We start from the raw sequence: 14,310 nt of genomic DNA, 5'->3' as shown, positions 1-14,310 counted from the left end.
TGAATGTACTGTCGAGCCCTGGCGGCTAAACAAAATACTGATCCCACTCTGGTGCCCTTGCCATAAATAAACAGTTCTCCCTTACTTGGGGTTTGAACCAGTACCCGCTGGCTCTCACAATCAATCATGGCACTGAACCAACTGAGCCATTCCATCCCCACAATCAAGCATACATCCCTCATGGGAATCGGAATCAAGTCTATCGGGAAGGATATCCCGAAGATCTCCATCTCACATCCTCGGTAAACTGAAGCAGCAGAAATCCCATGCTCGTTAGCGATAGAGACTCGCAACGGACACTCTAGCTCCCTTATAGGCACTCTGAACTCCCTACTGAATTTCTGAGATACGAAAGACCGACTCGCCCCCGAGTCGAATAAAACCAACGCATGCAAGGAGTTTACCAAGAATGTACCTATTCATAGATACTACAAATAAGCATAAGACATATGTAATAAATGAGGTAAAGGATAGAAACATACCAGCAACCACATCTGGTGTTGCCTTGGCCTCCTCGGCTGTAAGCTGGAAAGCACGCCCTTGAGCCTTCGGAGGCTCCGCCCTAACTGGCCTCCCATCCGTGATCCTCAAGGTAGCCGGCGCTGGAGCCTGCGCCGATTTGGCAGCTAACAAAGGACATTGGGCCTTAATATGGCCCACTTGCTCACAATGATAACAAAGTCTGACCCCAGAATTCAGAGCCTGTTGCCTGTAATCCCTGGCCAGATGGCCCTGCTTTCCACAACGGTGGCACCCATTCCCTGCTCAACATGTCCCTGAATGAGCCTTCCCACACTTCCCATAAGTTCGGCCTAGTTATCCCCTAATCCTGGTATCAACGGTCTTAGGCTGCTTCGGCGCCGGCTGCGCCTATACCGAGGCCCGCTGCTGCTCCCTCAGCTACAGCTCAATCTCCAACTCACGTTGCCTAGCGGCCTCTTGTAGGTCCAGGAGTGAATCACATCTCTGAGTGGCGACAAACTGACGAGTGTCAGTCTTGAGCATGCCCAAATAACGCGTCATCTGAGCCTGCTCTGAGGCAAACTACAGGTAAAACATCGCCCTCTCCGTAAATATGTGGGTGATCTCCGTTACCGACTTAGTACCCTGCTTCAGATCTAAGAACTCCTGTGAAAACCGCTCGCGCTCGACCCACGGAATGTAGCGAGCACGGAACATATCCCGGAACTGCTCCCAAGTAATTACAGCTATATGATCATCCGTGTATAACCCAGTCACCAACGTCCACCAATCCTTTGCCCCGACCCGTAACAGGTTCAGGGCACACCTGACCTTCTGGTCAGTAGGACACGAGCATGTGAAGAAACATCCCTCCACATCAGACAGCCACCTCATAACTAAGATATGATCCTAAACACCATCAAATGTCGGGGGCTTCGTGTTATCGAAGTCTTGGTACTGGAAGCCCCGACTGGCTCCTCCCCCTCCTGCCGCTGTTACAGCCGTGGTAGTTGCAGTGGCAGCCGTCTCAGCAAGGGGTGCATATTTTTCATCAAAGTACTCCCTCATAGCGGACTTAATAGTCCCAAATAACTCCGAAATTTGACCCCGAACAATCTCAACCACCTCCTCGCGGATGATCTCCCTAACCCGATCCTCTGTCATCACTGGCTCCTCCTGGCTGATAATCTCAGGCGCCGCTGGGGCCTCCTGGTCACCCTGTCTGATCCCGATTCGGATCCAGTCACGAAACGCCTCGTAACCACCATATTGAAATATAAACAGGAAGATATCAGACAATCTGCAAAAGTACCCCAGGAACCAACTCCCTACAAAGCCCTAGGGGTTGCGACTTCCTTGCTATGCGTATGGGTCCTGTGCTTTCAGTAGTACGGGCCCAATACTACCTTCCACACCTACCCATATTTTCCTCAAGTATCATCACAATGTCCTAACACTATACATACACATGGTGACCGCTCAACCTCACTCCCGGAGGAAGGATAACTATCTCACAACTGACCTACCGGCCTCACAAAACCCACCCATTAAACTTCCACCAACCCTGCAGCACTAGTGTATGCTAGCCATACATAACACTGAAACCCATAAAATTTCAAATATCCAACCCTACCCTAAGCTCCCAATCAAACAAGAACAGAACATAAGGCCAAATCAAACATTCTCAGGCTATAAGATCTTAATTATGTATAACTGTGATGCATACACTAAACAACTACAATAAGGATGTCAATATCATATAAAGGGAGCCCTAGGCTAGCAGGCATCATGTAATCAAACAATTCTATCATGCAATTCCTGAAGATCCCTAGCCTAACATTAGCATGTTGTTATTACATATTACACAATCAATATATGTATAGTATTTTGGGGTCTACTTGCTGGCTCCGGATGATCGTACACTCTTCTCCTCCTTTACTTATTTTGAAAACCATTTTGAAAATCTTTCCTTGATTTGAGACTGGATTCACATGAATGTTCATCTAATTCACTCAAACCAAGGCTCTGATACCAACTTGTAACACCCATAAAATTTAAACAAATTTTTAACTTTCAAAACATTCAAAATCCAAGAGTTATTACAAATCTTTGTTTTCAGAATAGTCTTTATCAGAGTTCCCAAGAAATCTAAACAAAATGTGAGGAGCTGTACGATTACGCCTTTGCCTTTCCGCGATCCCCTGATGTACCAAAAGCAATAAACTGAAATTGTAAGCCTGAAAGCTTAGTGAGTTCCCCCAAAATACCCATACTTACACAATACAAATATAACCATAAACAACATACTATGGGTCTAATCAACCATCGGGTTGGAATACCCCAGGCCCTCAACCTTCCAGTTGGAATGTCAATATACTATGGGTCCAATCATCCTCGGGATGGAATACCCCATGCCCTCAACCTTTCAGTTGGAATGTCAATATACTATGAGTCCAGTCATCCTCGGGATGGAATACTCCAGGCCCACAACCAACAGGTTGGAATGCCCAGGTCTATTGGCTTTCGCACAAAGCAAATAAGCCTCAACCAATAAACAAACATGTGCACATATAACAGATAGTCACATAACAGTCTATAGACAACAAACTGATCTATCAGATCATACCACATAACATATAATATTATCCTACCCTCTAGGATATCTAGCTAACAGGTCATACTAGCATAACATAACCAATAACAATTCGAAGGGCCAGCCTAGGTGCCTTAGACCCGTGAGTATAGTGAGGAAAACTCACCTGACTAACAGTGCCGAAATGCTGAACATCTAACCGCTGCTTCACGAGAAATCCCGAACTGACACACATAATAAATACTAGGTTATTACCCGACATTACTCCCTTGACTAAGTATCCATATAATTCATAAAGTCTATTCCTTTTTGTTGGGCCAAGGCCCAACACCAAGTCCTTATCTTAAAGGTCCATACACTAAAGTCCATTATTGGCCCAACTTACCAAATTGGGCCCAACCTCCTTATTGGGCCTATCTCCATGATCCACTAACATAACTTGGCCCAAAATATGCTACTTGCAGATTCCAACAAGGCCTAAATCTATTTAGCCCACAAATCCTAAGCCCATATGACAAGAGCCCAATCAGAGAGCGTACGCGAGGCGTACCTCTCTGGTTATGCTGGGCGTAATGTCGTTCTACGCTGACTGCCCTCGGGATAGGTAACCCCGTATGCTGGGCGTACAGAACTTACGCCAGGCGTACGCGGTATTTTATCAAAATCCTAATAAGTGCTTAATGGCTTAAGCACTTAAGCCCATATTCGAGATCCGTCGACCAAATATGCCTTGGGACCATAAAGTTCAAGACTTTATCACTTTGGACGTCCAAAAAGTCCTTAAATCATGGTCTTAACCCATTAAGACCTTCTTACTTCATGCATGGGACAAGTCTAGCCTTTGGGAACTAATTTTTATCATTTAGGACCTCTCCTAAGGTCTGAAATGACAGCTTATTTCGCCTAAACATCACATGCATCTTCTTGGGACTCTTGGGACCATAAGACCTCCATAAAGTTAAATGTCTAGATCTATAAACAAGCAAGCACAAAGTTTCAATCTTTTTACCTTCTGGAGCTTTAATGGCACAACACAACTTCAGATCTACAACCTTGGTCTCCTCTTTTAGCTCCTTAAAGTAATGTCTTCACTTCCAAGGTCCAAAATGCACACTAGCTCACACTTTTTCACACACTCTAGGGTTTGGGATGTTTTCTGAGGTGTGGAGGCTAAGGATGAGCAAAGGAATGAGCCATAAAGGTGATTATATAGTCCTCAACCCCGAATATTAGGATTTTCATTGGACATAAGTACACCCAGCGTACATGAGTGTACGCCGAGTGTACTAGGGCATGCCTAGTACGCTTAGCGTACCCTTATGTACGCTCAACGTACTACTTCCAGTCCCAAAGATGCAACTTTAATCCTTATACTTCTCGTGACCCATCACAACCAACTCCAGGGACCAGCAATGATGACTACTAAAAAGAAGAAGGGCTTTCAAGATATACCTGCAAGATTCAGGATGTTACAATATATTTAGATGGAAAAAGTCGGGTCGTTACAATTGGTATCAAATCTATAATTTGGGCGAATTAGGTTTGGTATGCCAACTAGACTTAAGCTATGGGAGATGAAAAGAGTCAGAGTGTTTAGGACCACTATTAGTGATAATCACTTAGGTCATGTATGTTTATTGTCAGTGTTATGGTGTATTGATAAGAGATAGAGTATGAATTGGTTTCTTAATAAACTATGTTATGAGATTTAGCTACACGGTTACAATTATGTGTCGATAAAGATCCTAAGAGTTTGAGTTAGTAGATGGACTAACCAAGAGGGTTTGGTTCAATTATGTTAAGAATAGAGAATGAATGGTCATTTTTATGAAATGACATAAGAAGTTGCTCTCTAAGTGAAGAGATGTTATGTATGTAAAGAGAATGATGCATGGTTACCATGATAAAGAGATGTGTTGAAGATGACCCGTGAGATGATGTAGATATTTGCATGTTATGTAACAGTTCATTTGTGAGGAACTGTTAGAAAAAGAAGTAGATTGAACCTTATGTGTAATAAGGGGGAGTTAAAGAAGGATTGTGAAGTTGCATAGAATAGTAAGAAGTTAGTAGACTCATGATAAGAGTCTAAGGTCGTGTATGGAATCCCAGTAAGAATTAGGCGACCTAGTGTCATATATAATAAGAAGTTAGAGATAGTGGAAGTGTATGAGTCCCCGATGTGAAAGAAGGATTTGTGTTTTTGTTTCTCATTTAGATTTTTAGATTCAATTTTCTAGATGTTAAGAGACGAGGAAGGTAGGAAGGTTGGTTTAAAACTCAAAGAGAATAGCTCCACTTTAGTAGACAATAATGTTAAGATGTCAGGCGTAGAGGTCAATATGGTACTTTTTTTTAAATTCACGGCATTCATGTCTTTTTAGCACTGACGAGAGAGAGAGAGAGAGAGAGAGATGTGCCTAACGACATAATTTAAACAAATCCATTATTACCTTTACAGACTTTGGAAATGCAAAATTTGTAGATAGTTAGATTAGGGATGAAAAGTTGAGCATTGGTTTGGACCTGGACCGAGAACTCGAAAGTAGACCAAATACCCTAATTCTGGTTTAGTTTGGTTCTACAAGTAACTATGATTTTTAGGATGTGTGCGGCTGGCTTAGGCCTAGAACCAATACCTTGTTCGGTTCTATTCTAGTTTTTTCTTGGCCCGCTCCGATTCTACCCGATGAAATGCTTATTAGATACATCCAAAAAGTTTTGCAAATAACCTTTTATAATTTCATTCTTTTTCTGATTCAAATTCGATTCAATTACTATCCAGATTCGGGATCCTAGAAATTGGCCTATGCATCCCAAATTCGCTATTGGCATTTCATACTAACTTGTGACAAATTTTGCTGAAACTAGTTTTCTAATCTCTCCTCTGTGCACTCTCTACACGTTCTCTTTTTCTCGCCTTCTATGGCCGTGGAAGGAGGAGGAACGCTATCGGAGCTGTATCAGAGCTCAAGGCGATTGCTGTTGAAAACTAGAGATGGTTTGGAACGCCTTGAACGTCTCGAATTCTCGTCTTCAGCAGGTTCCGTCGATTCTCCGGAGCTTGCAGTTGCCGTCCGGAGAGATATCTCTCAAATTCAAACCCTTTGTTCTGATATGGATGGACTCTGGCGATCCGTTGGTTCCAAGCCTCAGCGTGATCTCTGGAAAAGGTTCGTATTCTAGCCCTAGGGTTTATCGCAACACATATCTCAATTAGTTTTCAAATTTATCCTCCGCAGCTGTACGAATCCGTGATCCGAATGTTCGTCTATCTTACATTCTCTTAAATTGAATGTAGAATTAGCTTAGAATTCGGTACCATCATGAACTTTTTAAAGGTTAGGAATCACAACTGATTGTATAAAATCGTGATTCCTCGCTAATCAACTAAGGTTATATTAATATCCCCAAAATCAAATTTGACACGGGAATGAAGAGATTTCAGACACCGATATTGAAGAATTCGCATGATTATGGATTTGATCATAGGCAGAAAGTTTCAACGACTTCTAATGTTGCAGAAAAGTGGAGCAAATAGCTGAAGAGGCTGATTCTTTCAAGGAAAGTTTAGATAGGTATTTTCAACGTCAACAGAAAAGGATTCAAGAAGCTCAAGAGAGAGCAGAATTGCTTGGAAGAGCTGTATGTTAATTACCTTTCTTCTTTAAGATCTTCAATGAATTTTTTATTACAACTCGCTTTTACCTTATGTTTAGAACGGTGAATCATCTCATGTTTTGAGAATTTTTGATGAGGAAGCACAAGCAATGCAGTCTGCACGTAACTCATCTCGAATGTTGGAAGAAGCAACTGCAACTGGAACAGCCATTCTTGCTAAATACTCTGAACAAAGGGATCGATTAAAGGTACTTGTACTTCGTTTCCATTAATAGGGTCTGTTTGTTATAATGGAATGGAATCACCAATAAAGTAATGGAATGGAATGAGTCATTACATTGTATGCACTATGCAGAGAGCTCAACGGAAAGCATTGGATGTGCTGAATACACTGGGGCTATCGAATACAGTATTGAGGGTAATTGAGAGGCGGAATCGAGTTGATCAAAGGATCAAGTATGCAGGAATGATACTTACTTTTATTATAGTAATTGCATTCTTGAGATGGACTAGGTGATTTTTTTGTTCCATTTTCCATAAAAATGTCCCACTAGTTTGTAACACTTTTGTTGAGTATTTCAATAGAAGGGTTGATGTTTTTTATTTTTCCTTTTAATGTGCTTAATGGGTTTACCACTTAATCTACTCATAGATGTTTCTTTTTTACTTTACTTTGGACCGACTTAATTGGTTAAGCTAAAAAATTTGGCTAAATGTATTAGGAATTAGCACGGTTCCAAAACCGCCCCGAACTACACTAGGAACCGACCGAATGAGAGAAGAAGACTGTGAATCGGATAGTCGTAGACTAAACCGGTTTGGTGTCGGTGTTCTGTCCCAAAACCGATTTTCCGGCCATTAAGTCATTTTCCAGCCCCGTTAATTGATCAAAAGGTTGTCTTCTTGTTATGACTAGGTTATGAGGTGTCACATCAGCAATAATAGCATTTCTCGTTGCCCATACCATATTCTCTTATTAAGCTTTCGACACAAAGGTTTGTATGATCAACATCTTAAACATTGTTCCCATATTTCTTCCAAACATTTTTCAAGAAACCCTAAAGTGGAAATGGTAGCTTCATTCTTTCGATCTACATCTTCGCCTTATTTCACCTGAAATGGTCATTATTTGGAGGCATCCAACAACCCCTAATTCCCGATGTGATTATCCTTACCTACAAAGAAAAGAATGTCGTGGATGGATACTAATCCAGCTCGAAGATTTTTCAAGTGTCCCTTTTCATTGACCGGTCATTGCACCTAAGCTTTATGTTTACTAATTCTTCAACCATATAACCAAGATTATTTTCTGTTTGTTATAGACAAGAAAGAAATGCAACTTCTCTAAATAAATTGACCCTAAGCTTGAAGATTACACTACAAGACGATACTTCTTGAAATGTAAAACAAACTAAATATACATTGTTGTTCTCAAACAATAAAGCTAAAAATAAAGGAGTTGCAAATAAGTATGATGGAGAAACGAGAATTGTTTGTTAACCATGTCTTCATGATGAAGAATCAAGAGGATACTGCGCATGAAGCTGAAAGTGGGGATCCTTTTTTAGTATGTATGTGGACGTGGGTTCATGATGATAATAAATAGCCTGAATTATGATAGTTTGAAGGGGGTCTGTTTGTACAGTTTTAGAGGGTTTTTATTTGTATAGTTTTGGATGGGTTTGGGTTCTTTGGATGGATGATACAATATGGGTAGTCGAAGATTATATAGTGGTTCTTTTGAAATGGTCACTATTAAGCTTTCGACACAAAGGTTTGTAAGATCAACGTCTTCAACATTGTTCCCATATTTCGTCCAAACATTTTTCAAGAAACCCTAAAGTGGAAATGGTAGCTTCATTCTTTCGATCTACATCTTCGCCTTATTTCACCTGAAATGGTTACTATTTGGAGGCATCCAACAACCCATAATTCCCGATGTGATTATCCTTACCCTACAAAGAAAAGAATGTCATGGATGGATACTAATCCAGCTCGAAGATTTTTCAAGTGTCCCTTTTCGTTGACCGGTCATTGTACCTAAGCTTTATGTTAACTAATTCTTCAATTATATAACCAAGATTATTTTTTGCTTGTTATAGACAAGAAAGAAATGTAACTTCTCTAAATAGATTGACCCTAAGCTTGAAGATTACACTATAAGACGATGCTTCTTGAAATGTAAAACAACCTAAATATACATTGTTGTTCTCAAACAATAAAGCTAAAAATAAAGGAGTTGCAAATAAGTATGATGGAGGAGCGAGAATTGTTTGTTAACCATGTCTTCATGATGAAGAATCAAGAGGACATTGTGTATGAAGCTGAAACTGGGGATCCTTTTTGAGTATGTATGTGGACGTGGGTTCATGATGATAGTAAATAGTCTAAATTATGATAGTTTGAAGGAGGTCTATTTGTACAGTTTTGGAGGGTTTGTATTTGTATAGTTTTCGATGGGTTTGGGTTCTTTGGATGGGCGATACAATATAGGTAGACGAAGATTATATAGTGGTTCTTTTGAACAATCTGTTGCATATGACAGATGAACATGGATGGGCAAGGTAATAAAGATTGGGCTTTTTTATTTAATATCACATGGGTTCGATTATTAACAACAAGATTCCATACTTTCCCTATTATTAAAGCATTGGTTGGTTGTTGATGTGTCTCCGAGTCCGTCCTCTATATTAGCAGCGTTATGTAACTTCTTCTAATGATGGATTACCTATAAAGAATCACAAACTCATGAATTGGTTGCCCGGGAAGGGATCCCAGAACAACGCTCCGATGATTAAGTTAGTTTGAGACCTTGATAAGGTTATTAGAATATATCTTAAATCGAAGTGAGATAATAGTTCCTAGCGTAGCTCGCAGGGGTGCATTATGCACCCTATTTATAACTGGAGTAGGAAACATCCCGACCTTCTTTTCTACCGAACTGGTCTGAGGTCTTGTCGCATTTATGGCTGTACACTTGAAGGTACGAATAGAAATACTCGAAAACCGTTATACAATTGTACAAGGTTCAATCAATCATTCTTATATAGTTATTCTTGTTTCTTTGAGCTCCCATATACTTTGTGTACTATAGAGACATTGTCTTGTGGATGCTGCCATCCCCTTCGCCTAAGTTCGATGCTTTAAGCTCAGGTATCGAATGTGGCTCGAGGTTTTCATATAGTTCGGGGGTTATGCAAGGTTTGGCAATTCAGTCATTCTGAGGGAATATGAATGGTAGTCAATCCTATACCCTATTAGTTGTGTTTAATTTTAGTACTTCAATAGTTGATTGTCTTCAATTTTACTTTTTAACGGTTGTTGCAATATTCAATGTTAAATTGATTCTAAAGTGTTTAGAGAAACAAGACATGTCTAAAGGAAGATAGTTTAATAGTGGTCCCGTGCCACATACATCCATTACAATACTTGAAACGTGTCAGAGTTTTTTCCAAAAGAGATGATGTACGTAAATTTGTAATGTGTGCTCCCTGCTCCATCAACATTTTTGTTGAACTTTAGGCATGAAAAGTTCACCCCATCCGTTAGGGAACCAGTTGACTTCCCCAATCAGGGATATGTATTCCCCGCAGAAACGGGTACCGGGTATAGGGTCGGGAATCCCCATTAGGGTAAACCGGGGATTGGATTGGGGCCGGGTATACTTTATTGAAAGATCTTTATGCCCACATATTTGCTTCGGACTCTATAATTTACAAATAACACTTGGAAATGCACACATGGAATAAAAACTGCCCAATCACATGCCACATATGATTTTCAACGTGCTAACCCCTTCAATTTGGGTATAATCCCCTGTTTAACACACGTATTTTGAAGCATAAAGGACACGCAATTCTAAAAAAAACACAAGTGACATTTTAAAGTTAAAACCAATAGTTTGTGGGAGTATAGTAACATGACCCGAAAACAAAATTTGTGTATACTATATTTTTATAGACATATATCACTTCTTATTCATACTTATTTAGACACTTTGTCAACTTAATGGATTAAACTAAATAAATAGTCCCTAAATATTTTTGTTATAGAAAATGTGCTATGGTCGTTATAATAAGAGTTTTTTGAGAGTTTTTTTATACCAAAAAGTTAATTATTATTGGAAAAATTACTATGAAGCTTGTTAAAAAGAATTATAAAGTTTTAATTATAAAATTTTCAATGATTTGATAGGTTTCATAGGTTTTCAACCAATTATAGATATTAAACTTATTGAAAGGTCTCACAACAAAACAAATCGAAAAACTCTCCTCTTAATGGAGATTAAAAAAATTTTAAAAATAAGTTTTTTTGTTCAATAAAAAAAATCTTTAACCCAAAACTCTCCTCTGGTAATTATTGTCGACACGTTAGATTGGCCCAACTCGGTCCAAAGCAAATACCAACATCATCATCATTATATAGGGATAATAATGACTTAAAAACGGAATATATATATATATATATATATATATATATATATATATATATATATATATATATATATATATATATATATATTGATTTGTACATATTTGGTCATCAAGTTTCTCTTCATCTATTTTACCCCTTCAACTTGTTAAAATGTACACCTTAGTCATTATGATCGACAACTCTAGATAAGCCCGGAAAAATGAATTAATATGATAATATATTTTTTATTTAATACACATTTAGTCCTTAATATTTTTTTGTATATTTACTCCTTAATATTTTTTTGTTGCAAAATAAGTCATTTTTGTTTTTGTACACATTTAATACTTATAGCCGGTTTCTTTAGGTTTTCTTCACGACGCCCTACGTATGACAATCATTAATAAGGTGCTTAAGGTTGTTGATGCTTATGACCACTACAACCTCAATGGTTTGGTTGGTTAGGTCTTATGATTTGGATTATTGTGTTTTGAACGTCGTAACTTCTTCATACGATCTCGGATTTCAACAATCTTTATATCCACGTGTTCATATTTAAGTTTACTACATTGTTCATTTATATTACTCCCGTTAAATAGTAATATAACTTTCTTACGATTAAAAAAAATGTTTATACATATATTCATAAAGAACACATGAATATAAAGATCGTAAGTAAAAATATATTACTTTTTTACGGGAGTAATCTAAACGAGAATTGTAGTAAACTCAAATACGAACGTGTGGATATAAATATCATTTAAATGCAAGATTATATGAAGAACTTACTACGTTTAGAACACAAGACTTAAGTCAAACCACAAAACTTAATCAACCAAGTAGCCAACACCATAGTGACCATAAGCATCAAGAAATTTGAACATCTTATTAATAATTGTCCCCATAGTATGTCGTGAGAAAAAACATAAATAAACCGGTCATAAATAGTGAATGTGTAAAAAAAACAACAAATACTTATTTTGCAAAAAAAAATATTAAAGACTAAATGTGCAATAATAATAATAATAATAATAATAATAAAATATTAAGAATTAAATGTGTACAAAATGAGAAATACACTTCCCTATTAAGTCATTTTTTCGGTTTATCTGGAATACTCGGTCATAATGACTTTATGACCGAATGTGTACAGTTTAACAAGTTACATGGGTCAATGTGGATGAAAAAAAAATCTCAATAACCAGATATATTCAACGGTCTCACGTAAAAACAAATTGAAAAAACTCTCCTTTTAATGGAGATTAAAGGTTCAAAAAAAAACTTTTTTTTAATGAAAAAAATCTTCAACCTAAAACTCTCGTATGGTAATTATTGTTGACACTTAGATTGGCCCAACTCGGTCCGAAACAAATACGAGCATCATGATTCTTGATCATGTATATATTAAGGATTTTAAGAAAAATGATGTTTGAAGGTAAACATAAACTATAGAATTATTTATAATATTAGTCAATTAATTATCTAAATTTTACTATTGAAGTTGTAATGACCATGCTGAAAACACACGAAAATAAGTTTTATCATATTTTGACTGAATATCAGTTTTCAAAATAGATTTTTCCTATAAAACAACAAAAGAGCACATTGTTTAAGTATTTAACTCTTCACTCGATTTTAAGAAACTCATGGAGCTATTTTGAGCTCTCCACGTGGCTTTCTTTTGTTGGACTAACGTTTGAGAAAATAAACTATATGGATACTTGCATTATTACCACTCATATATTTCATATTTGCTCCGCAAGTTCCACCTTTTAAAGTCATGCGATAGGCATACCGGAAAATATTAATGGCTATAAAACTTTATTACATTTTTACAGAATTTTCATAAACTCTTTGATTTGAAGTTCGATTTCATTTAGTTTAAAATTGTAAATACTCATGAACTTTGAAAAATAAATGTTAATTGTTTTAATCAAAATAATTACAAGTTAAATGACTTACCAAATGAATATGGTTGAAAACCTGAAATGATTGGATATGGACAACTAATTATAATATCATTTTGATGTCACCTCATATGTCACATCACTAATGGTGTTGTAACACCAAGTGTGAAATGATCACCATTTTAGAGCATATTATAACACTAACTTTTTTCCATTTTATAAATTTTTTTTTATTTTTTGCCGATTTTTTTATTAAAACAAATATATTTTAAATAACACATAATATCTAAATAAAATATATTTTTTAAAAAATAAAAATAACATAGCATTTAAATTACACATAACATCCAAATTAAAAAAAAAAAAAAAAAAAAAAAAAAAAAAAAAAAAAAAACACATTACAATACAAAAAACATATTTTATTTTTCCTAAACAACGCTATTCATTATCGTTACCATCAAAGATATAATCCGCTAAGTCCTCACGAAGTTGTCTGTGTTTATATGCATCCTGAATGTCAACGACTCTATGTACATATTCTGTTGTTCCTGGTTGAAATTGAATGTGTCTGGGCTCCGTTGGGATATAGTATGCAATATTGTCATTTATCTTCTACTACCATGTTATGCATTATGATACATGCATACATGATATATCATAGAGTTTCTAAGTTCAATGGTCGTGTCGCATGTTCAACTATGTGTCACTTCGCCTTTAGCACTCCAAAAACACGTTCCACATCTTTACGTGTTCCTTATTGCCTTTTCTTGAATAATTCATCTCTTTCTTCAACTGGGTGTCGTATCCTTCACGAATATGGAATACGAATGATGTATTCCATCTGTAGGGTAATATCCAAATTTGTATTCGTTTCCATTCACTATGAAAGGAGCATCCATGGCTTTTCCATTCAAAAGATCGTCGAATATTGACGATTGATCAAGAATGTTGACATCGTTGTTGGAACCCATAACCCCGAAAAATGCATGCCAAATCCATAAATCATGGGAAGCAATAGCCTCTAAAACCAACGAAGGCGATCCATAATGACCACTTGCATACTGCCCTTTCCATGCTACTGGACAATTTTTTTTATTTCCAGTGCGTGCAATCAATGCTTCTACTCATTTCGGAAAACCCATGTATTTCTTCATATGTTGCATAAAGCTCTTACGTATCATACAATGAAGGTTTCCGCAAATATACGTCTCTGAATGTTTCAACAACACATTTTGACAATCTATACAAACTTTCCCTTGTAGTTCTTTCAGACATTCTCATATAGTCGTCCATGGTGTCGGGTGACTCCCCCAT

The 14,310-nt window shown here is 37.3% G+C and overlaps 2 protein-coding genes across 2 annotated transcripts; one reads left to right on the top strand and one right to left on the bottom strand.

The window, feature by feature from the left end:
• The first annotated feature begins 5,703 nt into the window (after window positions 1-5,703).
• Window positions 5,704-7,279, top strand: LOC145059041 (membrin-11-like). Its single transcript, XM_079006902.1, has 4 exons — window positions 5,704-6,228; window positions 6,580-6,700; window positions 6,775-6,924; window positions 7,032-7,279. Exons 1-4 carry the CDS (start codon window positions 5,981-5,983, stop codon window positions 7,191-7,193), a joined length of 681 nt encoding a protein of 226 aa, XP_078863028.1. The 5' UTR covers window positions 5,704-5,980; the 3' UTR covers window positions 7,194-7,279.
• A 6,505-nt stretch (window positions 7,280-13,784) lies between these two features.
• LOC145059720 (uncharacterized) lies at window positions 13,785-14,310 on the bottom strand. Its single transcript, XM_079007521.1, has 2 exons — window positions 14,247-14,310; window positions 13,785-14,116 (listed from the first exon to the last, which is right to left on the bottom strand). The coding sequence occupies exons 1-2, from the start codon at window positions 14,308-14,310 to the stop codon at window positions 13,785-13,787; spliced, it is 396 nt and encodes a 131-aa protein (XP_078863647.1).

The sequence above is a fragment of the Lactuca serriola genome, chromosome 6 (genome assembly GCF_051521515.1).
Source record: "Lactuca serriola cultivar US96UC23 chromosome 6, Lser_US96UC23_V15, whole genome shotgun sequence".
Taxonomy (NCBI): domain Eukaryota; kingdom Viridiplantae; phylum Streptophyta; class Magnoliopsida; order Asterales; family Asteraceae; genus Lactuca; species Lactuca serriola.
The sequence above is the reverse complement of the archived record's forward strand: the minus strand, read 5'-3'. Positions and strand labels throughout refer to the sequence as shown.